At 38.8% G+C, this 23096-nt stretch overlaps 2 protein-coding genes across 5 annotated transcripts in view; one reads left to right on the top strand and one right to left on the bottom strand.

Moving 5' to 3' along the window:
* Positions 1-23: 23 nt before the first annotated feature.
* UBA5 (ubiquitin like modifier activating enzyme 5) lies at positions 24-10742 on the bottom strand. 2 transcript variants are annotated; one of them, XM_074900652.1, is made up of 12 exons: positions 10387-10742; positions 9308-9353; positions 9128-9217; positions 8019-8128; positions 7535-7621; positions 6789-6873; positions 5865-5969; positions 5561-5688; positions 4224-4359; positions 3866-3941; positions 2967-3073; positions 24-2387 (listed from the first exon to the last, which is right to left on the bottom strand). In XM_074900652.1, exons 1-12 carry the CDS (start codon positions 10530-10532, stop codon positions 2304-2306), a joined length of 1200 nt encoding a protein of 399 aa, XP_074756753.1. In that variant the 5' UTR covers positions 10533-10742; the 3' UTR covers positions 24-2303. The 2 variants fall into 2 exon arrangements, with proteins under 2 accessions (XP_074756753.1, XP_074756754.1); XM_074900653.1 differs by lacking the exons at positions 9308-9353; positions 10387-10742 and having other exon boundaries at positions 9133-9217.
* Positions 10743-10901: 159 nt separating this feature from the next.
* The window catches only part of ACAD11 (acyl-CoA dehydrogenase family member 11), a 31150-nt gene continuing 18955 nt past the window's right edge, over positions 10902-23096 (top strand). Inside the window, exons 1-12 of one of the 3 annotated variants that reach the window (XM_074898116.1) lie at positions 10902-11069; positions 13044-13143; positions 13378-13503; positions 15143-15304; positions 15762-15926; positions 18095-18224; positions 18792-18913; positions 19924-20030; positions 20173-20296; positions 21719-21796; positions 22192-22330; positions 22444-22551. In XM_074898116.1, the coding sequence (XP_074754217.1) occupies positions 10933-11069; positions 13044-13143; positions 13378-13503; positions 15143-15304; positions 15762-15926; positions 18095-18224; positions 18792-18913; positions 19924-20030; positions 20173-20296; positions 21719-21796; positions 22192-22330; positions 22444-22551 (1498 nt within the window). In that variant the 5' untranslated portion in view covers positions 10902-10932. Of the gene's footprint in view, positions 11070-13043; positions 13144-13377; positions 13504-15142; positions 15305-15761; positions 15927-18094; positions 18243-18791; positions 18914-19923; positions 20031-20172; positions 20297-21694; positions 21797-22191; positions 22331-22443; positions 22552-23096 lie in introns of all 3 variants that reach the window. The other 2 variants (XM_074898115.1, XM_074898114.1) reach the window with 2 other exon arrangements.

Genomic DNA, 23096 nt, shown 5'->3' with positions numbered 1-23096 from the left:
GAACTCCACCTCAAAACAGTGTCACCAGTTTCAATAGAGTTTAATCATACATTCAGAATATCAACATCTCAGTAACATCTGTGATATAAAAGTGTACAGTTTTTTACAGTGTAAGATTGCCAAAGAAACAAAGCTGGACTAAACCTCTGCAGTATGCTTTAATGTTAGTTTGTAACAAAAGAAATAAATTTTCCATTATGTGTTACAGTTGAAGTAGATTATACTTGTAAATGTCTTAATTAAAAACAAAAACCAACAACTTAAATCTGTTTTTTTGATGCTGTTTCTTTTAAAATAATTTTAACCATTGGCACATACAATCATCTTAATGTACTTTCCAATTCTTTCAAATTCTTCTTTATATACAAGTTGAAAGTCTGAACCTAACACAAGAACCATTTTGCATCCTCTGTAAGGGGGCATACAAAATTGTATTAATTTGCTCATAAAACTGTACATGAAGTAAAATGGTAAACAGTTGCCTCTTGAAAAGCTGTCAGTCAGGTGACAGCAGTCATGTCAGCCGAACAGCTGAGAGTCAAGATTAACTGAGCTGTTGTAGAAATGAGTTGGCTGTTTACATCAGGATCTCCAGAGCCAGGTGCCTGCCTCACTTTTATTGTTCTCAACAGAAAGATAGAGACACAAAGAAATGTAAGGAACGCTTAAATTGACACTTGAATCAAGTTAACGTAGACTTAGTGATGCAGATTCAAGTATGTACCTCTGTAACGATCTCATCATTCTATTTCCCATCCCTCTTTACAGTTCATTTCTAAAATCTGGCTTCTCCAAAACTGAACTCAACCCAAAAAACCCACTTCCACTTTACGGTATAATGCACCACACCCAAAACCCACTTAAACCCTCCCTTACTAGCTTCAGCAATTATTTTTATGTATATAATATAATCTGTTGTCAGATGCAGAGGAAACAGATTTTGAAGTTTGTAACCGTATTCATTCAGCTGCCCTAAAAAATAGGAGCACCTCCACAATATTTCTTTTTTACATGTTGGGTGGATACTCCTACTAGCACTACTAGCTGGCTCTGTGTTGGCTGCATCATGCTGGGTTTTGAACAGCCCAAATTGGTGATATTTGTATTATATTGCAAAGGCTGAAATTTACATTCTTCTAAGCCAAATATAATGATCAGGTTCTGGATAAGACACCCACAGGAGTTAAAATATTTGGAATAGATACTTCCAGTTCTGCAGTGTACTGGCACTACAGGATATGGACACTTACAGGTCAGTTTAACACATGATAATTTAAAAGATAACACAACTGTACTAACATTATTTACAGGACAGATACAATAGCTCAGCTACCCTGCTGAAGATATTTGCAACACTAAAAGTTTAGAGCGTCTAATTTTGGAAGCCTTCCTCTGCAAAGTCAGATTAAATATATTCCTCAATACAGCCCATGTGATGGGGATGGATCAGAATTACAGCAAAAATTTTAATAGCCAACAAAAATACAATATTGAGATTTTTGAAGTGATAAGACAAAATCACCTGTTCTTTCTGATATTGCTAGTGATTCTTACAGATTTTGTCATGAAAAGTATCTGCCAGCTGAAATAGTGGCATGCCAATACCCAGTCTGCTACTATAGTTATCTACTAACAAAAGACTGCCTTGTTGCAGCATAGTCAAAACATTATCACATACAAAACATACAGGCAGCTATTTAAGAACAAGAAGTTCTTAACAAAACTTTGATAAAATAAGGAAAATCTAAAAAAATATTCCATCCCAGAGCTACTTAAGGCAGATAAAAAACTGTAATGCTCTGTTTGCTCAGAAATAAGAAGCCACAGCACAATCTACACCAAGAATTTACAGACAGCAGTGAACAAAGATGAACACAAGTGCTTGGAAAATGAGCAGCAGCAGTATGAGTGAGGCATGATCCCCTGCCCTTGACCTACTCAGTCCACTCCAGCAGACTTCATCTTTCACTTCTCCTATACTATGTACTGTTCCATCACATGATGTTGCCTAGAATGTGCTATGCCTGCTTTTGGTAATTTACCATCTCCTTTTATTTTCTGAGTATCTGGACCCTAGCAATGCTGAGCAATTAAAATTCACAGTAGCAAAACTCGCTATCTTAAAGACTGGACAACAGAATAGAAACAAAGAAGTCTGTTTCCTTCCTGCCCCGTAAGAGTTTCATTTCATGAGAAATGTAAAGATAAGTTTCAGGGAGAAAAAGAAAAAAAAAGGAACTCTGGTCTTCTCAAAATCCAGTGTCAATCCAAACTCCCAAAAGTTGTACTTAATATTTGGTTTGCTACATGTTTCTCATTTTGGCCATGAGTTCTTCTAAGCTTTCTTCAGGCTCAGATACCATTTCCTCAGTTAGCAAATTCTCTTCCTATTAGGAACAGGAACAAAAAGTTGGAAACAAAACTGCAAACAAAAAACCCCGCACAAATAAGCTTTATTCCCGTTACCACACCATTTTCCTAGAGCTAAGCACTCAACTGCAAGATTAAGATTAAATTATTACAAATTTAAATTGTAAACTGTATTCTGACTGGGAGTGAGAATGTTCTGGCTGCGATACATACAGATTCTGCGTTCCTCAGGTACACTAACTGCTCTTTGACTACATATAGCTTTTACTAAATAAATACTGTTAAAATACTGGTCACCAAAATACCAACTGAGAAATTCACATTTGATTTCCCTCTCCTGTCCCCCAAATACATTCATTCCTATCATTCAAAACTACATTCATGCTCACATCCATACTGAAATATATTTCATAAAAACCCCAAACCAGACCATATAAGACAGGAGTTCAATGTACCGAGGTACAGTTTTACTGGAATTGTTCAAGATGGAATTTTATTTTAGGTTTAAAGGGTAACCAAGCTGGCTCATACTATAAATTCAGTCTATACAATGTATTTAAAAAAATAACTGTATTCATAAAGAATAAATATATTACCTTGTTTGGGAGAGTATATGCTACTGTAATTCCCTCGGGAAGCTCAGGTACTGGGCCAGATGCAGCCTTCAGCTCATCTTCTGAAATTTCAGATACTAACTCGATGCCTTTGCATGAAAAGGAATTGAGAGCTCCATTAGAAGTTAGATGAAAAAGTTCATTAATCACTATTATCATAGCCCAAGGAAAACCACAGCTACTTTTCTAAAATAGAAAAAATTGAAGACCAGAAAGTCCTTTGATTTCAATTACTTCATTCCCATTATCAATGCAAAACATTTTCCCTTTACAATATATGAAATGGTTCCATACATGGCACTTGTGGACAAGAATGACACCTCTCCTATAGGACTCCCTTGTCCTCAGCAGTTTAGTCTTACTGTGAGGACACTTAAGCTATTTTCTCTATCACATAATCAACAAAATGTATATATCCACTCTTGAAATGGCTATATAAAATGCATGTACCGTTTTCTTAAGTCAATTCTTTATTTAAAGCCCTTGGAGGTATAAAAAGATTGATGGGAATGCCTTAGTGTAGTGGTTATGGAAGTGACAAATGCTCTTTAGCTACATATTTAAAACAAACACACAGCGAATAAATCTTCTCACATCTTTCATTCATATCTTCAGACCATCATCTGAGAAAGTGTTTTATACAAACATTGTTAATTTTGCACCTAAAAACCTGCTCACTGTACTGAAACTACATCATCAAGTTGTGTTAGCAGCATTGCTGTCAGAACCTCTGAAAAGCCAGCAGTAATTATGCGGTGAAAGGCACAAAAAATAGGAACCATGAGAAGTCCCATGTACCCTACAGTGTGTTCACCTAAAACAAAGAATTTAACTGAAGCTTGGTACGAGGAACATCATTTCGTCTCCACTCGATCACTTACCCCAGTCATTGTCTTCATGTACTATTTCTTCTTCCTGTTCAACTACTACTTGTTTTGGTCGTGCATCTTCTTTTTTCTGAAGGAAAAACAGAAAAAATAAAACCGACAATATATGTAATAATCTAACTTTCAACAACAAAGATGAACAAATCTAATATTCACACTTCTTTTAAGATATGCAGTTACCATTTAGAACTTTGTTAGGCATAAAAATGCAGAATACCTGCAAGTTATAAAAACCCAAACCCATTAACACTCAAAAATAGATGACTGCCAGAAAGGTTGAGCAATTACTGCAGAAGCAAATATTATCTAACTGAATGCAAGCCAGTCTGCCTAAAACCTAAGGCATTTTTACCTTATAATTTTCTTGCTGTTTTCTGCAATTTTGGTCGCTACATTGTGGATTTGGCTTCATAGACATAGTTGGAAAGAAATCCTGCATGGCATTGTAACCAAGATAATAACTCACAGTACCAAAATTTAACAGGTATCTAGAAACACAAACAGAAAAAGCAAACCCTTATATACAGATAGAAACCTAAAAGTTCAGTTGCTCAAGGAATAATTTTTCCTCAAAGAACTTTTTGAATACACTTTCACACCAGTGAAGTTGTAAAAAATTACTGTAATTGTTTTAAAATAAGCTGTAGTCACCTGACCACAGTGTAACTGCATCATCACAGAACCCAGCCCTCTTGTGGTGTGTCTGTGGAGAACAAGGCAGCTACATTTTCAGAAAAACAAAAGTTTAAATGTAAGCAGTTTTCTCCTGTGCCTTAATCCATTGCTTGAAACACTCAAGTGCTCTGTATTACAAAGGGAGAGTTTTCAACAGCTAATCAGAATCAATTTAATCATCTTTACTATAGGGTCATACTGGCAATAAAAATAAAGATTTAAATTACACTGTAACATTTGCATTCTTCATTAAACACCTGTTGCTATGCAGTTTTATGTAACACCTCTCTGCACAGCTGAAAATGGTGCTTAGTTGTTTGCAGGCACACTTGCAAACAGTATTTTTATTCTTTGTAACTAGAAATTCTTGGGGAACTGACAAAACCAAGCTAAGGCTAAAAATAGGCTAAATAAGATCCTATTCTCAAAAATGCTTGCAATAGGCTGTGCATCATTTTGAAACCAAATACAAAGTTGTTAAACAATCTTCCTTGCCAATACAGGCACTTCTTTTAGCAGCTGGAGTCATGTGACTACTTTTTGAAAGTATTAAAATACCTCCTATTGCTGTATGTCTATTTTTCATTCACCTCAGGTTAGAATACAAACACTGCAAGAGAAACGATTTCTTCTTTGTCCATGTACAAAATTTTAAAGAGTAAGCACCATATTTTTTTTGTGTATAATTTAGTGATGTCAAATGAGAGCATGTTTAAATGGAGAACTACGGGGAATAAAAAATAAAAAGTGTGTGTGCACAGTAAGATAAATTCTTAGGAAAACTCTGAAGACTTTTCCTTACCCCTGTAAAGTTCTATTAAGAACAGCAACTCCAAAGTAAACACAGCAGTGATTCAAGCTGTGTATATTTCAGCCCTGTCCAGTGATGCCACTACCTTTAGGAAACAGGCCACAAACATATAAAAAGAACCAGACCCATCATCATGAAATGTTCCAGCAGGCTTCTTTCTCTTATGGTGCTGTACACTGAATAGCAGCAATTCAGTCACTTACTTCAGAACATTTTGTACAAGAATTCCTGCCACAACACCCATAGTTGTAGGAAGACTAGCTGCACAAACTCCTTCTCGTTTTAATGTTTTCTCATCAATATTTGCAGCAACTACAAGTGGAGGAGCACACTAAGGGGAAATAAAGAAATTCAGTTGAAAAAAAGTATTTAAAAAAAGCACAGATCACACAAAATTTTAAGCTACTCTATCAGCTGTGTCAGGATCCCATTCACTAGCCAGCTAATCTTCACACTCCCAGCCCCACTGTAAAAGACAAACAAAGAATTCAGCAGAGCACCGCGTACCGCGAAACAAGCAGTTTCACCAGGTATGATCAGCTGTATATGTCCTGACACTGCATTTTCACTCACTCCAGATTCCATCCAGATTTGTCCAAGTTCATTGCAGGCCTTATAAACACAGAAAAACACATCAGCACTGCAGAAGGATAACGGAAGAAAAGAAACCCCATAGATTGAAAGTGATTAAATACATTTACCTTCCTGCTTTACAACAAAAAGGCTATGATCAGAAAAAGGAACATGAAAAGGTAGAATAGGAATTGTTTCTCAAAGGACAAAGTAAAGCTGTCCTCACAAACCCAGCCCTTTGTGTTTTCCTGAGGATCTGAGACTTTTGAACAAATACAGGCATTAGTGATCCAGTTACTAGCACACTACAGAATCTTAGTTGCACAAACTACTTTTAGCGGCATGGATGTAGCGTCTCTGTGTACCCTCAGTGCATGCAATCTGCAGATCAAGTTAGCTGAAGGATAACAGAACATGTGTTTGGCACGTACCTACATTGGCTGCTACTGTAAAGAAAAACAGTTTGATTAGGTTTGATTAGCCTTAAGATATTTTTAGTATACAGAAAGTTATATAAAGTATACAATTAGCTATACACAGTCTTTAAAAGTTTTTAAGATTTAACATAGCAGGCTTTGAGAATACCTTTATATAAACAGGATAATTTGGAAAGACAGAGAGGGCTTACGACACTTACTAATCATTAGCTGCTAGTAACTTAAAAGTCTACAGTTATTTTTATACGTATGTGTTTCATAAAAATTGGGTAAAAGCTCAGATTCTGTTTTCTTAAACCAAGGAGGAAATTTCTTGAAAGGTTCTTGATAAGTTCCTGTCTTTTCTCTAGTCCCCACAATTCCTAACATTATTTATAGGAGAAAATAGACTTCCACAACCTCATGCCTTTGGTGGCCTTACCGTGTTAATTGCCATGCGAGCTTCAAAGTTGTCCACGCAACTTAGAACAAGATCGACAGGCTTCCCTTCCTCTAGTGCACCATTACTGAAATAAGTGTCAGAAGTTTGCATGAAAATGCTGGCAGAACAAAATACCAACATGGCAATCAACATGCTACTTTGGAGTACAGAGGCACACACGAAGAGTATTTCTAACAAAACTTGTGCAAATGCAGAACAGTATACAACAAACATCTTAGATCTACAGTAGAGACAACAGCATGCTGAAGCCAGGATTTAAATACATGGGCATTTTACATTAAAAGAAATTTTATACGGTATACACTCACAGTACAAAGTATTGGAGAATTGTATCTTTGTATGACGTAAGTGCAAATGGGAAAAGTTATTTCAGAACTTCTCTGTGAGATTCACTAATAACTGTTTTCTTTCTTCATGCTGTAAAACATTCCTGAAACTACTCCAGAGCAGTCAAAATATGATGTGATCTGTTTTCTATAATGGGAAAAGCCTGTAAGAACTGCAACTTTGGTTGGAAATCTAAAGATGAACTAATACTACTTTGTAACAGTAGAAATAAATGCCACCTCTAAGAGAAAAGGTCTAGCCAGGAATGTCTTCATATATACATAGTTTTCAATTGAAAGTCATGAAACTGAAAAAAAACCAAAACCAGTAAGAACATGAGTCTGTATAGAATTACATGTCAGCAGAAGTTTGCAATATGCTTTGGCTGAGATTTTTACCTTATTCTATCCATGAAGTGTTCAAAGTTGTCCAGTGTTGTGATGTTGTAGTTATGTACTTCAAACTGAACATCAGGATTAATATTCCTTATGAAGGAAATGAGTCAATATTAATATATACTGTGATAACTTACATTCTGCTCCCTAACTTCACAAGAGTTGCTACAGTCTTAAGGTTCCAGTCTGAAGTCTAAATTATACCCTTATTTGTCAAAAATTCACAAATGAAATGAGAAAATAACCACAACATAACGAAGTGGCATAGTTTATACTGAAATTCTGAGAAAAATTAGCTATACTTTAAAAGTAGACTTACATTAAGATTTTGGCCAGTACAAAAATGTCCTAAAGTATCAACCACTCCCACAACTATTTTATAAGCAAATTTCCAAATTAGGTCATGTTACTTTGTAAGCGATTAAGAATTTTTCTGGACCAGCACCCTGGGTAAATACATTTTGATACCCACTTCTCTAAGTTATACCTCAAAGTATGCTCTGCTGCTTGCACTTTACTTAATCCAGCTTGATGGGGTTGGAAGAAGAGCCTGTTCATGTTTGCCAATTCCACCTTGTCATAATCAAACAGAAGGAGCTACAATAAAGATTGTATTAACATAGGTGAATCTCCAAAGACTCTGCAACCAGAGCACTCTCGCAAGGCATTTTAAACAACAAAACTAATACTAGAAACAAAACCAAAAACCCCCAACCAAACAGCCCCCCATTCAGTTCACGTACAGAAGTTACCAATATTGTAAATACATGAAAGACTGAATTCTACTGCCATTCACCAGAAACTGATTCGTTAAGTCACAAACTCCACTCAATAAAAACCAATCTGTTCATTTGATCTAAACTAAGAATATTCGATTATCTACATGAACGCTATGAACCCTATTATCACATTTCTATTTGCCGTTATGGCATTAACCAGAAACGTGTCATTTCTTTCACTTGTCTCGGCATGTTGTTCTTCAAAAACAATTCACTTAAAATACCCCCATAATACGTGGGCATGTTGATTATAAATTCTGAATCAACTGTCTAATGTCCTTTTCTACGCTCAAGATGTTCTGTTCTATTAGCTCTGGAAGTTCTTCTTATCTGTACACACATCAAATTATTTTTAACTACTGCTAAATTTTTATCTCTAAGTCTGCCACATGATGAACTAATGTTTGTGATGAAAATCTGTTTGACATCTACCGCATTTTAATTTTGGGAAATATCAACTTTTTCTCATAAGAATTAATCTTCTATGCAAGTTACCCCCTACTTTTTCTGTAATTTGTTTTCCTTTTGCCATAATCCAGTATGAAGGTTAGACAGATAGGCTCATACAAGAGCACAAAGAAGACAAGCATCCAAAAAAGAATTATCCACGATACGGGATTAAGCCCTAAGTAAATCAATTTTACCAGCATAAGAAAAATACAGCCTCTTCGTTTCTGATGTTTACACAAGTGCTATTCTTGAGTGCTTTCTTCATAGTACTTTTTATTCGGGCAAAATCAACCGAGCGAAATCAAATCTCTATGAAGAAGACTGGTCAATCTACTATAAAGAAGTAGAAGAAGAAAACTCTCATTACCTTACCAATGCCACACCTTGTCAACATTTCAGCAGTCACACTGCCAACTCCACCTACACCTACGACTGCAACTGTAAAAGTACGGATTTTCTGTAGAAAGAAATAAAATACAGATCAGTATTTCAAAAGTGGCCCTCAGGGAAAAAATGCAAGACTGTTTTAACACAGATAGAATCCTACCTCATAGTCTTTGACAATTCCCATTCTTTTTAATGCCATCAAGCGACTACAAAGAAAAAAATAAATATTTTACAGAAAATGCTCTCTACATTTCTAATAGCAGTTTTGCTTTTCAGACATATATAATCACTTTTGCTTCAAAAATAACCCCACCAAGCACCAAACTCAAGCCTGCTGTTTTCACTGCAGTTGTGAGGGCCAGTCTAAGTGAGAAAGTAGATGCTTTCCTATTAGCAACAGATACTAGCCCTGTGGAAACTCACATACTTGTTCAGTTGGTATGAGTAACATCAATGAAATAGGACCCATAACTATTTTTGTAAATGAATCCCTGACTTACAGAATGGAAACCTACACTTTTTTCTGCAATGAACCATATGGCAGCAGGCCACTGAAAACTCTTCCACTGTTTTCTGATCAATTTGATTAGATTAACTCTAACATAACATAAAAACAAAAATAGAGAATATCAGGTTGTGAGGATAAGTGGAAGAACTATTCTGCTATTGCATTTTTTCATTGAAAGTATCAATGAAAGTACAAGTATCAACTTGTACTGAAGCAATTCATCATGGAAAAAAAAAAATCACATCATATTTCCAGAAACGCTGAGCATTAGAAGGAGTCCCAGATGCTCAAGACTTCTCTAAACCAAACCCTAAAATGGGAAAGTTAGAGGACTAAGACCTCGTATAATACCAACACCTGTCCCCTTTATCAGCAACTTGGCTGAAAAAGTTTCCTCTCTCTCTCCCTGTACTGTAAAGCAAGGTAACACAATGTAACCCCGATATACACACCTTTACCACCCCAGTCGGGTGGGAAATCTGAGAGCGTCCCTCCCCTCCTCCCCAGCGAGCACCTGCCTTCAGCACTGCCCTGACACCCTGCTCAGCACACCCAGCCCATCCCGTAGTCCCCCACCTCCACACACCTTTTCCCCTTTACTCAGACCCGCGGTTCCAACCCACGGCCTGCGACCCCACAGCCCAGCCTCTGCACCCTGACTCAGCCTCCGGGCCTCCTCCCCCGGCTCAGCCCTGGCCCTCGCCCTGTCGGTGCAGCCCCCCCGGCCGCACCTGTATGGGTTGGAGTCCGTCACCTCCGGGCTCATGCTCTCGATGCGGGGCCGCGCCGCCCGCTGCTCGCCCCTCTCCCGGGCCAGCTCCTCCTCCAGCTGCCGCACACGCCGCTCCAGCTGCTCCAGCCGGCTCAGCCCCGCCATGGCGGCGCCGGCCCCTCCGCAGCGACACGTCTCCCCGCCCGGGGCCGCTTCCGGGAGCGGCGGGGAGCGCCGCCCCTGCTCGCGCCGCCGCCTCGGGGAGCGTTCCCGCCCGGCGCGGGCCGCCTGCCACCCGCAGCGGGCGGCGAGCGGGCTCTGCCGATGACGCGGCGAGGGCGGGTGCCAGCCGCGGCGGTAGCTACCTCCCGGGAGCCGCTTTCTCCCCGGAGAAGCCGCTGGCGCCGGGGGCCGCTTTCCCCGACGGACCGGGCCGCCTCCAGTTGCTGTGGCGACGCGGGGCGGGGCCGGCCCGGGCCAGGCCGGGCGGGGCGGGGCTCCTCCGTCAGTAGCGTAGCGAAGCGGTGGTCGGGTGCGAGGCGTACGCCGCTGGCGCAGCGCGGGGATGGCGGCGGAGCCGGGCACCGGCGAGGTGCGGCGGCAGCACCGCTTCGACCAGGGGAGCTTGGAGCGGTATCTGTCCAGCCACCTGCGCGGCTTCCCTCGGCAGCCCGCGGGGGCTCTGTCTGTCAGGCAGTACAGGTAAAGGGCGGGCTGCTCTCCTGCCCCAGGACCGCCTGCGAGGGGCCGGCGGCGGCCTGCAGGGTCGTTGACACGGGCCCTCGGCCTGGGCTGCGCCCGTGGGGCGCCCTGAGGCGCGGAGCCGTAGTTTGCGCTCGAATTGTGCCTCTAAGAGATGAGGAGAGGGGCCGCGGCTTTGCTCGCTGCCCGGCAGCAGAAGTGGCCGGAGTTAGGGACCTTTGCCCTGGTGATGGCAGCCACGGGCCGTCGGGGGAACGAACGCCTCGTCCCTTGAACGGCTGGAGAAGTCAAAGTTCGCGGTGGCGGCCAAGGTGACCTATGGCACAGGCAGACCCTGTGGCCGCGGTTGGCCGTCTGCAGGAGGGTGATGTGTTGGGTGGACGCCCCGCTGTCCTCAGAAAAACGCGTCTGGCCCTCGACGGTGCGCTCCATTGGAGCATGCTCACAGTTTTCTTGCCTACTCATAGATATCGATTCATCTGCTCTTTTAATGGCACAACAGATAAGAATGTTCAGAAGCACATACATGGCATAATAAATCAATTTTAAAAGCCTTAGGCTGTCGCCAAGTAAGCAAACCAATCAAAATAGTGTAACGCAGGGCTGAGATTCCCGTTAATGCCCTGAAAGCAATGTATTGTGTCAGTGAGGTGCTACACCTGGTGCTCCAAAGCTGCTGTTGACAGATCATCTAGTTCATTTGCATTCAGCAGTTAGGTTAACTAGTGTGGCTGTGTGACTTCCAGTCAGGACCTAACTATTAGAAGTTATTCAAAAAATACATACTAATTCCTTTGTAAACATGGCAACAACTTTATTGGCAGCTCTCAAACAGTAAACAATTTTTCACTGTCTTCTGATGCAAATATAAAATATCCATTGAATTCTCAGCTGTACTGTAATCCTTGTATGTACTTCAATTGAGGAGATTGTAGGAGGGGCCTCAGGAGAGTTGCTAATAGTAAAATCTGCTAAAATATTACCAGTATTTATGCTTTTACTACTTTGTCTTGTGGTTGCACTTCAAGGTTTCAACAAATCGAAATCTCTGTTGTGCCAGGCAGAGTATTTGTGTATGCCGTATGCTTGTTAACCTGTATTACAGACTATGCCCTAACTGCCTCAGGGAGAATGGAAATGTCGTGGTGAGCATGAGAACAAAAGTTCACTTGATTTTGATTTTTCCAGTGCTAGTCTAATCTTTTATTGGAGTAGGTCAGAATGCATCTTAAAAATGATCCAGAGTGAAGAGGGGAAGGCATGAAGATTTGCACAGAGCCTTGAGGAAAATAATGAGCTTGGTTGGGATATGGAAGGGTTTAACTAGGTTGTCCTTCACTTTTACACATGTATGTTATCAAAATGTTTAATTTCTATGATTCTTTTCTGCAGCAACATTCATCCTTTAAAACTTTACAGTCTCTTAAGCATAGTATATGTATGTGATGATCAGGCTAGCATACAGGGGGGCTTGGTAGTAGAATTCATCAGTTATTCAGAGCTTTCTATATGCTTACATTGTTCAAACTACAGTTTGGCAAAGGCCAAATACAATTACAGGCTAGTGTGAATTCTGCTCTGTTTAATTTCCTCCACATGGGAAAACTTTAAACTTAGTATCTACTGCATACCTTGAAAACATTAATAATGTCTCTCGAGGGAGGAGAGGTAAATGCTCTCTCCATTCCACAGGAGAACAAATTGAGTATCTGTGACCTCTGGAGTGAAAGAAGTCATCTTTCTTATAGGTAGGAATAGAACCCCTTACATAGTTTTGTAGGCTCTCACTTGCATCCTTGTAAGACTGTATTTGAAAAAAAAAAAAGACAACAGCTCTTAAGAAGACCACTTTCCTCTGTCTTGCCATTTTGTTCAGGCCAAGCCACAGTTCAGTTTGCATCATTTCTGTTAGTAGTTTGCAAATTTCTAAGTACTTGAATTCATAAATCAAGTAATAAATCTTTATCTTTTTAGCTCAGGCCAGTCAAATCCAACCTTTTATCTTCAGAAGGGTGGGCAGGCTTATGTGCTCAGGAAGAAGCCCCATGGCCCTCTTTTACCTAGAGCTCACAAGGTAAGTAACACTCTTCAGCGAGCTCCAAACGCTTTGTATTGCAGGTGGATAAGTCATATCCATGATAGTGAGGCACGTTGTTGAATGTGTCTAGAGATGCGATGAATTGGTGGATCATTTCCAGTTTTCTGTGCTATACACATAACTAAACGTTTAAGAGGATACATTGTCATTCACTGTACTCATTTATGTCTGAGAGCTTTTCTTTGAACTTAAGTTCTGTGTCTTCTTCAGATTGATAGAGAATATCATGTGCAGAAGGCCTTGTTTTCGGCTGGATTTCCAGTGCCTGAGCCCCTGCTGTATTGCAGTGACATTTCTATCATCGGAACAGAATTTTATGTAATGCAGCATGTGCAGGTTAGTTCTCCAATATGAGAGATTCTTTTCTTCTCCCTACTACAAGCTGCTTTTAAATTGTTTAAAACTTTTCTGTTAGAGCCTTATTCAGCATTTATTAAGCTTTGTGATATAAATAATCTTCTGATATTTTGAAGAAATGTTAGCTATCAGAGATTCTCACTGATTTCAGCTTCCTCAGGACTTATTTCCTACTTTGTTGAAATTTTCAGCTCGATATTTAACCTCTCGTTCTCATTTGAGCTCTCAGAAATGAGTCAGTAGTACTTCTGTGAAAAGCATACAAAAGTCAGAGGGAGAACAATCGTGCTATAAAGTTATATTGGATCCCTGGATGTCCTGAGACCTGTTTAGTACTGAAGATAGTAATGTACATGCAATCACCTTTTCTTGAAAACTAAGCAGGATTCCAGCTTAAGCACTACTTCCAGAAAGAGCATGGCATAGCTCGTTCTGTGGCCCATCACTCTGGCACTGCCATAGTAGAGTTGTTGCTGTTTCTGTTAGATTTTGTTGACTCTGAGTGTAAGTCTGCTGTATCATGTATTTTTTTTTCCTGTGGGAGGAGGATTTGAACTCTTCCCTTTCATTGCATCCTACCCTATCATCGGGTTCACTAGGAAGTTAGAAATGTAAGACTTTATGGGCCAATTCCTGAAGATTAAATTAACCTTCCTACAAAAACTATGAATCCAGGTGAAAAGAAATGTAAAAGGTATGATGAATTTAAAGAAAATTTCTTACATTAAGGATGGCGAATTTTTCTGACGTCAACTAGAACAAAGTGGTTCCTTAATGAGAAACCTTGCTACAGTTATATTTACATTTCTAAGCATGTACATTTACAGTATCCATTCTAAGATGGACAGCAGTGCACTGTTTTTAACAAATACATTGTGTCTTTAGAAAACAATCATGTATTGATTGTGTTGAATATTACACAATACAGAATCTGATTTCTAGATTTGTTACGCGGAATCTTTTGCAAAAAAAGTTCTTTTGGTGTTTTAGCTGTGTAAACATACTGAAGTAATCATGTGAACCAGTGAAACTAAGGAACTTAAAGAAGAGTCTGTTTTTTCTTTTCCAATCTGTTACTGGCAGGGTCAAAATTAAAGGAGAAAATGGAAAACCAAACCCATCTTCTAAACATATTAAACTACTTTTAAGGGGAATGCAGGTGAATTTCTTTGGATTGTTTGCCTCCTTATAGGTACAACCCACCCATTCCCCTCCTCTCCCCACCTGTCCCTGCCCCTACCTGCTCCCCCCCCCAGGTCTTCACTGATACTTTTTTCTGGAAGTTAGCTGTTAGAGACAATACAGTAACATATTTTTTTCCTGGTGCTTTCAAGCTCGAGGATATCTCAATTGAGTGCTCTTATTCAGACTTTCATCTACTGAATATATCTGTTATTTTAATTGCCTTCCAATAAATATCCTCTATACTAATGGTCTGCAATTACTGTGAATCCCTTCATCTGTCCTGGGCAAAGAATAAAATAAATGAGGAAGGAGTTTTTGATTGTATGGGAAGTATTGGTTCACTGCATTTGGTTTTGCTCCTGAAATGTATAGCTTTACTTCTCTTCATCTGATGTGTATATCCCACCAAATATCTGATCTGTGATGTTTCTAGGGTCGCATCTTCCGAGACCTCTCACTGCCTGAAGTGGGCCCAGCAGAGCGTTCTGCTTTGTATATTGCAATGATAGAAACTTTGGCCCTGTTACACTCCTTTGATTTACAGTCTTTGGGTCTCCAAGGATATGGCAGAGGACCAGGATACTGCAGAAGACAGGTACATCACTTCAGAAGAATTCTCTTGTCTTAGACCTCTGAAGACTTATTTGATTTGCAAGCTAAATTTTTAATTATTAATGACTTGTAAAAGTAACCATTATATTTTAGCTATTAAATACCCTCCCTTAGTTCAATTATTTGTGCACAGTATAAAGTTACTACTACGTTCAGATCAGTTCTGTAACGCTACACTCAGGGAATGGTATTCATTAACTTTTGGAAAAATATTAGATCTAGGTTGTATAAATAGGATTGAAATAGAAAATAGAGGTAGTCTTCACTGCATCTTTTGATCTCACACTTCACATTTTCAAATGCAAAGGTACTGGGTTTTATTGACTTTACAGGTAACATGGTAATAGTTAAAGCCCAGAAGCATGTGCTTCAGAACTTTGTGCTCTTGAAAAACTTGTGAATCAGCTGGAGAATCTGTTGAAGCGTTTGTATTTCTTTAGGTATCAACTTGGAAAAGACAATATGATGCAGCTGCTCATACAGATATTCCTGCCATGAACAAGCTGGCTGAGTGGTTAGCAAACAACTTGCCACCTCATGATAATGAAGAAAGCCTGATTCATGGGGACTTTAGAATAGATAACATCATCTTCCACCCAACAGAGGTATTTGAAAAGTATTTGTACATGTTTAGTAGTTCTTGGTCCTCCATTTGTTTGTATTCCTACCATGTAATGAGATGTGTGGGTGTTTTAGTGCATGATATGTCTTTGAAGGAACAGTAGGGAACTTAACTCTTCTCTATGCTCAGTGTATGCTGTTTAGGTACCTAATACAGTACTGGTTTTCATTGCGGGAGCTACTTACTCAATTTATTCATTAGCTCTAGTCCCTGCTTCAAAGCCCAGGAACAAAATATTTTATAGGCATAAATCCTATTGAATTCAGTGCAATTTAAAGACATACAGAAGGCTCACTTCATTAAACTATATAAGCATCTATCTGATCCAAAGCCTGTTGAAATTGAAGCCATACCACAGATTAACAGCAGTGGCTTTTGGAACAGGATCTGACTGCATGATATGTGACACTAGTGGAAGCAAAGAAAAATCTGCCAAAGCTGCTTAGTTATGGAGCACACGTAGATCACAGAGACCCCCAAAATTTTTCATCTTTAGAGAAAAGTAAGATTTTTTTTTTTTTTTTTTTTTTTTTTTTTAGTTTGTGGAAATAAATGTCTGTAAGTTACTTGTCTATCAACATAATTGCATTTTCATTATTTTTTTCCATGCTATTTGCTGTGTTGTGACCAGAAGATATGCCTGGGATTTTGGGATTTGTGGCCAAGACTCCGCAATGCATGCTTCACAACAAAGCAACAGAACCCAGGGATTCCCACTGTTGTGCATAGATCAGTTGATAGACACTGTTTGTAGGCCCAGATGTGCTGATTGACTCCCTGAGTGGAGAATCTGGCAGTCTCAGGCACTCTCCCAGCTGTTCCTGAAGTAGCTGAAAGAATTTAAATAATCACAGAATTGTCTAGGTTGGAAAAGACCTTGATGATCATCCAGTCCAACCATTAACCTAACACTGACAGTTCCCAACTACACCAGATCCCTCAGCGCTATATCAACCCAACTCTTAAACCCCTCCAGGGATGGGGACTCCACCACCTCCCTGGGCAGCCCATTCCAACACCTAACAACCCCTTCTGGAAAGAAATGCTTCCTAATATCTAATCTAAACCTTCCCTGGCACAACTTGAGGCCATTCCCTCTTGTCCTGTCACTTATTACTTGGTTAAAGAGACTCATCCCCAGGTCTCTGCACCCTCCTTTCAGGGAGCTGTAGAGGGCGATGAGGTCTCCCCTCAGCCTCCTTTTCTCCAGACTAAACACCCCCCAGTTCCCTCAGCCGCTCCCCGTACGACCTGTGCTCCAGACCCTGCACCAGCTCCGTTGCCCTTCTCTGGACACGCTCGAGTCATTCAATGTCCTTTTTGTAGTGAGGGGCCCAAAACTGAACACAGGAATCGAGGTGCAGCCTCACCAGTGCCGAGTTCAGGGAATCTGTGGAAACTGTTCCTGTATATGCAGGAATGACCATGTAGGAGAGGTTTTTTTGCACATAGTTCAGGTAGCCATGGATCGTGAATAGGCTGGAGGGGCTGGTCTGGATGACAGGCCAGCTGAATTACATGAATTCATCAGAACGACAGTTTGGGGAGTCTCAGCCCATACAGCTGAAGACACTATTGCAAGGATGCTTGCAGCAAAGGCTTGCGTCACTAACTGGGCTGTGATTGACTGCCCTGTTTAAGAAATCGAGAAATTAAACTCCCCATATAAGTGCTAATCTATGCATAATATGGTGATACGTTAGGTTTTTTTAATGCCTGATCTGTCCATGAGTATCTCTGCAAAAGGATGGGGCAACAGAGTCTATTGAACAGAACTGGAAAAAAAAAAAAACAAAACAAAAACCACTCCTGGCAATACTACTGTTCTTTAGGATATTTTATTTCAATCATATTTTGACTAGAAGAGTTTAGAAGTTTGTGACAGGAAGAACTCGAAAATGTAGAATTTAAAACAGATTTTAGTTGGAAAAATGCCTGATTTTTCTGTCACTATGTAAATGTTAATTTTCTACAGATCCTTATATAGTGCTAAAAGGAACTGGTTGTGCTGTAGACAGGTACAGTGCATGTTTTTAATTATAAACACATAGTAACTGAATAAAGCTGCTGGGTATTGAAGTGGGTTGTACATTTGTGAATGGGGAGAATTTATCTTCTAGCATTCACTTGAGGTTTTTGTTTTTATTTAAGGCTCGTGTTTTGGCAGTGCTGGACTGGGAACTTTCAACTTCTGGCCATCCTTTAGCAGATTTAGCATATGCCACTCAATTCTACTTTTGGCCTGCATCTATTAAGGACTTAGGTCAAGGAACTTTCTTGGGTTTCAAAGGCACCGTAGGTATGAAATGTAATCTTTTTGTTGAAACAAATTGTAGGGTTGTTTTCTATTTGATATGTTACCTTTATAAACAATAATAAAAAGTTAAATAAATTAGCACATCATTTTGCACTTGAACTTTTCCATAGTTATCTTCACTGGAGGAAACATGCTGGTAACGAGGTTTAAGGTAGTCCTGTTTTAACAAGCTTAGCCACAGTATGCTCCTTCTGTAAAAGTTTACTTTGAACCTTTCTAAGAGGTAATGGAAGAAAACGGAAATTTTTTTAAAAAGGCACTTCCCTCCCCCTTGCAGTGGTGAAATTAATTACTGACTGGGATAGAGGTGAGATGCGGTAGGAAGCATTATGCTTATCTGGCATTCTGACAACTCTTATTTCCTTTTGGCTCTCCATATCACATTTAGGTCATGAGAAATGACAAATCATGGGTTTTATTATGTAAATGGAATATCTCATAAAGCTGAAAAGCTGTTCAAATGTTTGAAGAAGGTGAAAAAAATAGTAGAAGATGTTGAGTATTATAAAATATTCTGTTGTTTTTTTGTAGAAACTCCTTCATTTCAAGAGCTGGTTTCCATTTACTGCCGCTGCCGGGGTATTAGCACTGCTTTATCCAACTTTAATTTTTTTCTTGCTTTGTCATATTTTAAAATGGCAGCAATAGCCCAGGTAATACACTCACACTTGCAGAAATGTCACATATTTTTATTATGTGTATTTATAGTTGGTAATATATGTTCAAAATATGAATAATTTTAAAATAACTGGAACCATTGTATTTTGCTTTGTTCCTTTAGAGGTAGTATCTTAGATGCTTATGATCCTCTAAGATGGAATTCTTGCTACATAAAGTACATTATGTTAGATATACATAATTTCTTAGGAAAGTAGGCTAAAAGTGAAGTAAACTTGGATATATGGGTTTGTCTTACTGATGTTTCAGAATGCAGGCAATTTTATCATTACCTTTTTGCATTCTTTGGCTAATTTAAATCCTGTATTACAGAGAAACAAAGATCTTTCTAAGTTTCGTCAGCTCTTCTGAAAGTAGATAGAGTTAAATAAGATCCTGTTGGTGCTACCCACGGATGAAAAAGGGTGTCTTGTAAACTCAGTTTATTATGAGCATAGGAGGCCAATTTTGCTATGTAATTATAGGAGAAAATAAGTTTCCTTGATTCATTGTTGACAGAAGTAACTGTTTATTAGATATTCAGCCATTATAGAGCATAAGTAGATTTTTAACTGAGATCAGCATACCAAATGTGGGCTAAGACACCTGATATTAATTTGAAGTAAGATTCTGTATGTGGGTAGTTAATTTAGTCATGGATAATAATCATGTGTGTATACTGTTGTCATTTGGTTTAAGGGACAGGCCTGGGCTTGCTTGCAGTATCATGTGCAGACATTTGTTTTTTTCTTTGCTACTTTTTGTGATATGCCTTCGGTTTGTTTTACCTGGGGTATGTTTTTTTCTCTTGTGCACCAAGCATCTCCATTATATCAGAAATTGACAAGAAACAATATTAACATGTCCCAGTAAAATCTGTCTGGGTGATAATTCTTTCCTTTTAAGAACACGTGCATTTAAGCATTGTCTTCATAGTTGAAGAAATTATCAAGAGACAATTTTTTAGTGTATAATTAGACTATATATGCCTTTCTTTTGCTTTTAGGGTATATATGCTAGATCTCTCATTGGAAATGCTTCTGCAGAGAATAGTCATGAATTTGCTAAGATTGTGAAGCCTTTGGCAGAGAGAGGGTTAGAGCTATCCAAAAGGTAAGAGTGGTCTATACTACTGGTCAAAGGCAAGGCAAAGTTTTTACAACGTCTTTGCTTATTTGAATGCCTGTATAAGACAGCTTATGTTCTTATGAGGGAACATCTGGTCTTATTTGTTATTGCGATGAATGTTCTCTAGGTCATCTTTCAGCAGCACACATCACAGCATTTCTGGAGAGTTGTTCCATCAAAGTAGGAAAGGCCAAGAAATTTTGCTGAAGGTCAAGCAGTTCATGAAGCAGCACATATATCCAGCTGAGAAGGTAAGAGCTTTTAGCTATTTTAGTTTAGTAAACCTATTTGTAAATGATTATTTATAGTATAAATATATTATACTATATTTATACTATATTTATACTATAAGTAATCTAGAGTTTATGAAAATGTAAAGCTATGTATAGACGTCATGTCCTTCAATTTTAAATTCTTTTTTCAAAACAGCCTTATTTTCATGCAGTGCTGTTTGTGGCATTGCAAAATATTAACAGAATCATTATAGTCTTCATTAATTTTTTTCAGAATTAAAATGTGTATGCATTGTTAATGGACACTAAGAGTTACTTTTTAAACTGCCCTTTTTAAAAATAGTTACTTTTTAAATATATTTGCCAAAATACTTTTAACACTAACAAAAATCTAGAACTCTTGCATACTAAACGGAAGGACAGTAAAAAAAACGGAAACTGCTGGTTTTAACCATATAAAGTTGAATGTTTCTGTTCCTTGCTTTTTTTTTTTAAGGTGTGACTTTTATGACAAAAAATGGGATGCCACAATGTATCAATGTAGCCTTATTCCTGAATATATCTAATACCACTGAAGGTTTGAAATCAGATAATGAAATATCTACCAAAGTCCCTAAATAGTGGAAGGAAAAATTAGATGAAACATTCTGATTTGTAGCCTAAGGGGGTTAGAAATTTTTCACTTAGAAAGTTGGTTCAACTTTTAGTCTCATGGAAATGCAGATGACGTTTGCTGAAGAACTGGCTTTTTTGGCTTTTTGATTTATTTTTTTTCTTTTTTTGCAGTCAGGCAGAAATGCAGAGAAGATACTAATTTAAAATATTTATGAATGTATCTGCTTTTCACAAGGAGGGATTGAGAGCAGAAACCCTTGATATGCAAAGTTGCTTAAAAGTCTGTAACTAGTTTTGGGATGTCCAAGGAAACCTGGCAATAATTAAAGTACTTGCTTTAAAAACAAATGAACCTCAAAGAGCCATGCAAGTTTTGCAGATGATTAGTGTTGTACTTGTAAGTAATTTCTGATAACAGGGATTGTGAATCAGGACTTGTAAATTCTACTTTGGAATTTGTCTTACTGTGTGATTTTTCAGAAGAGGGCAGTACTTTATTTGTTCTAAAACTAGTTTCTGGGCCAGCTTTGAAGTGCCGTGCCTCACTCACCTCAGCCACCCCAAATAATTTCTCTGTATGAAATAAGGTACTGACTGGGGTCATCTCCATGACGCATTTAAAGTCTTGCAAAATGCATAGATTGCAGATTGATTCTCAGTTATATATTTAATTTTATAATGCAACTGAGTATATAATAAAAACCTGTTCTGAATATTTTTTTTACTGGTTTCTTGGGATGTAGGGCTGGAAAAGACACCATATTATTACTTGTGTATGTGACATGTTCGTAATTTGAACAGTATCTTTTTAATTGTTACTCTAAGGAAATAATAAAATACTATGCTGGACATGGAAATACTGAGGATAAATGGAAGAAACCACCACTGCTTGAGAGACTGAAGGTATGGAATAATAAATATTCTTGAGCAGTCTAGCAGTAAAAGAAACAGTCAGTGACATAGAGTGTAAGAATGTTTCCCATATTCTGCTGGAGAAGTTACTGCATGGAAAGAAACTGTGAGGAACAGTGAAAGGAAAGGAAGAAGAAAGTGTGCAAAAGGAGGGGAGAGATATGAATGGGAGAGAAGAAAAGGGAAAGTGAGTTCTGTGAGGGTCATGTCTGAACTTTAAGTCAAAGACTATACCTCTTGAAAATAGCTATTGAAAAAGGCATCAGATACATTGGACAGTAAGTTAGTCAGGCAGGAAGGCAGGAAGGAAATGGGCAGCAAACCAGAATTTAAATTTTTTTTAAAGATTTATTGCTAATGTTTTCCTCTGTTGATTCTTTCAACAGGAAATGGCCAAGGCAGAAGGTCTGTGGAACTTTTTTCTCCCAGGTGTCAGTGGTCTCAGCCAGCTTGACTATGCACTAATAGCTGAGGAGACAGGGAAATGCTTCTTTGCTCCTGAGGTTTTCAACTGTCATGCACCAGGTTAGCAGCCCTCTCCCTTAACTACAATACTGAGAGCATTAAAAACTTGGACATCTTTATGCCTCACGAGTTGTGTGTCTCAAGAAGTAAACACGGCCACTGATATCTTGCAGACACTGGAAACATGGAGGTCCTACACATGTATGGGACTGAAGAGCAAAAGAAAGAGTGGCTGGAGCCTCTCCTAGAAGGGAAGATTAGTTCTTGCTTCTGCATGACAGGTACATTTTTCTCAAGAAGGTTAGAAGCAATTAGCAGAAATTTCACATGGCATATGTAAAAAGTACAAAACTACAAGTTGTTATGTGTTAATGAATTAATACAGAAATTTCCACTGTATCTGTGAATGTGTTTGAATATGAAATCATCTATGAGGTGTGAATGTGAAGTGAAGCACCCTTGCTGCCCTTCCCTGATAGTTACCACTTTTCACGCTTACAATAATTTACTTACCATATATTTTTGGTTTATTTTTGGTACTAGTAAAATACATTTTATTGTACCAACTAGGCTTACAGTAGAACTTACCATTTTTTGTAACGTGCTTTGGGGTTCTCTAGAAACACAGAATTAAGTACAAGTATGATTATTGTGATTAAAGCCGTGTAGTTTTGCAGTATGTCATAGGTAGAGGTGTTAAGGCATAACCTGCAAAACACACAATGTGCTTGCTTTATGTCTGTAGTTCAGCATTATATTCATTTTTGCTCTTGAAAACTTGTGGCATTCAGCATCTTTGGAAGGCCTGGCTCTTGGTAGAGGAAGG

This window comes from Athene noctua, chromosome 2 (genome assembly GCF_965140245.1).
Source record: "Athene noctua chromosome 2, bAthNoc1.hap1.1, whole genome shotgun sequence".
Classification (NCBI taxonomy): Eukaryota; Metazoa; Chordata; class Aves; order Strigiformes; family Strigidae; genus Athene; species Athene noctua.
Note: the sequence above shows the minus strand (reverse complement) of the source record. Positions and strands in the feature narration are given on the sequence as shown.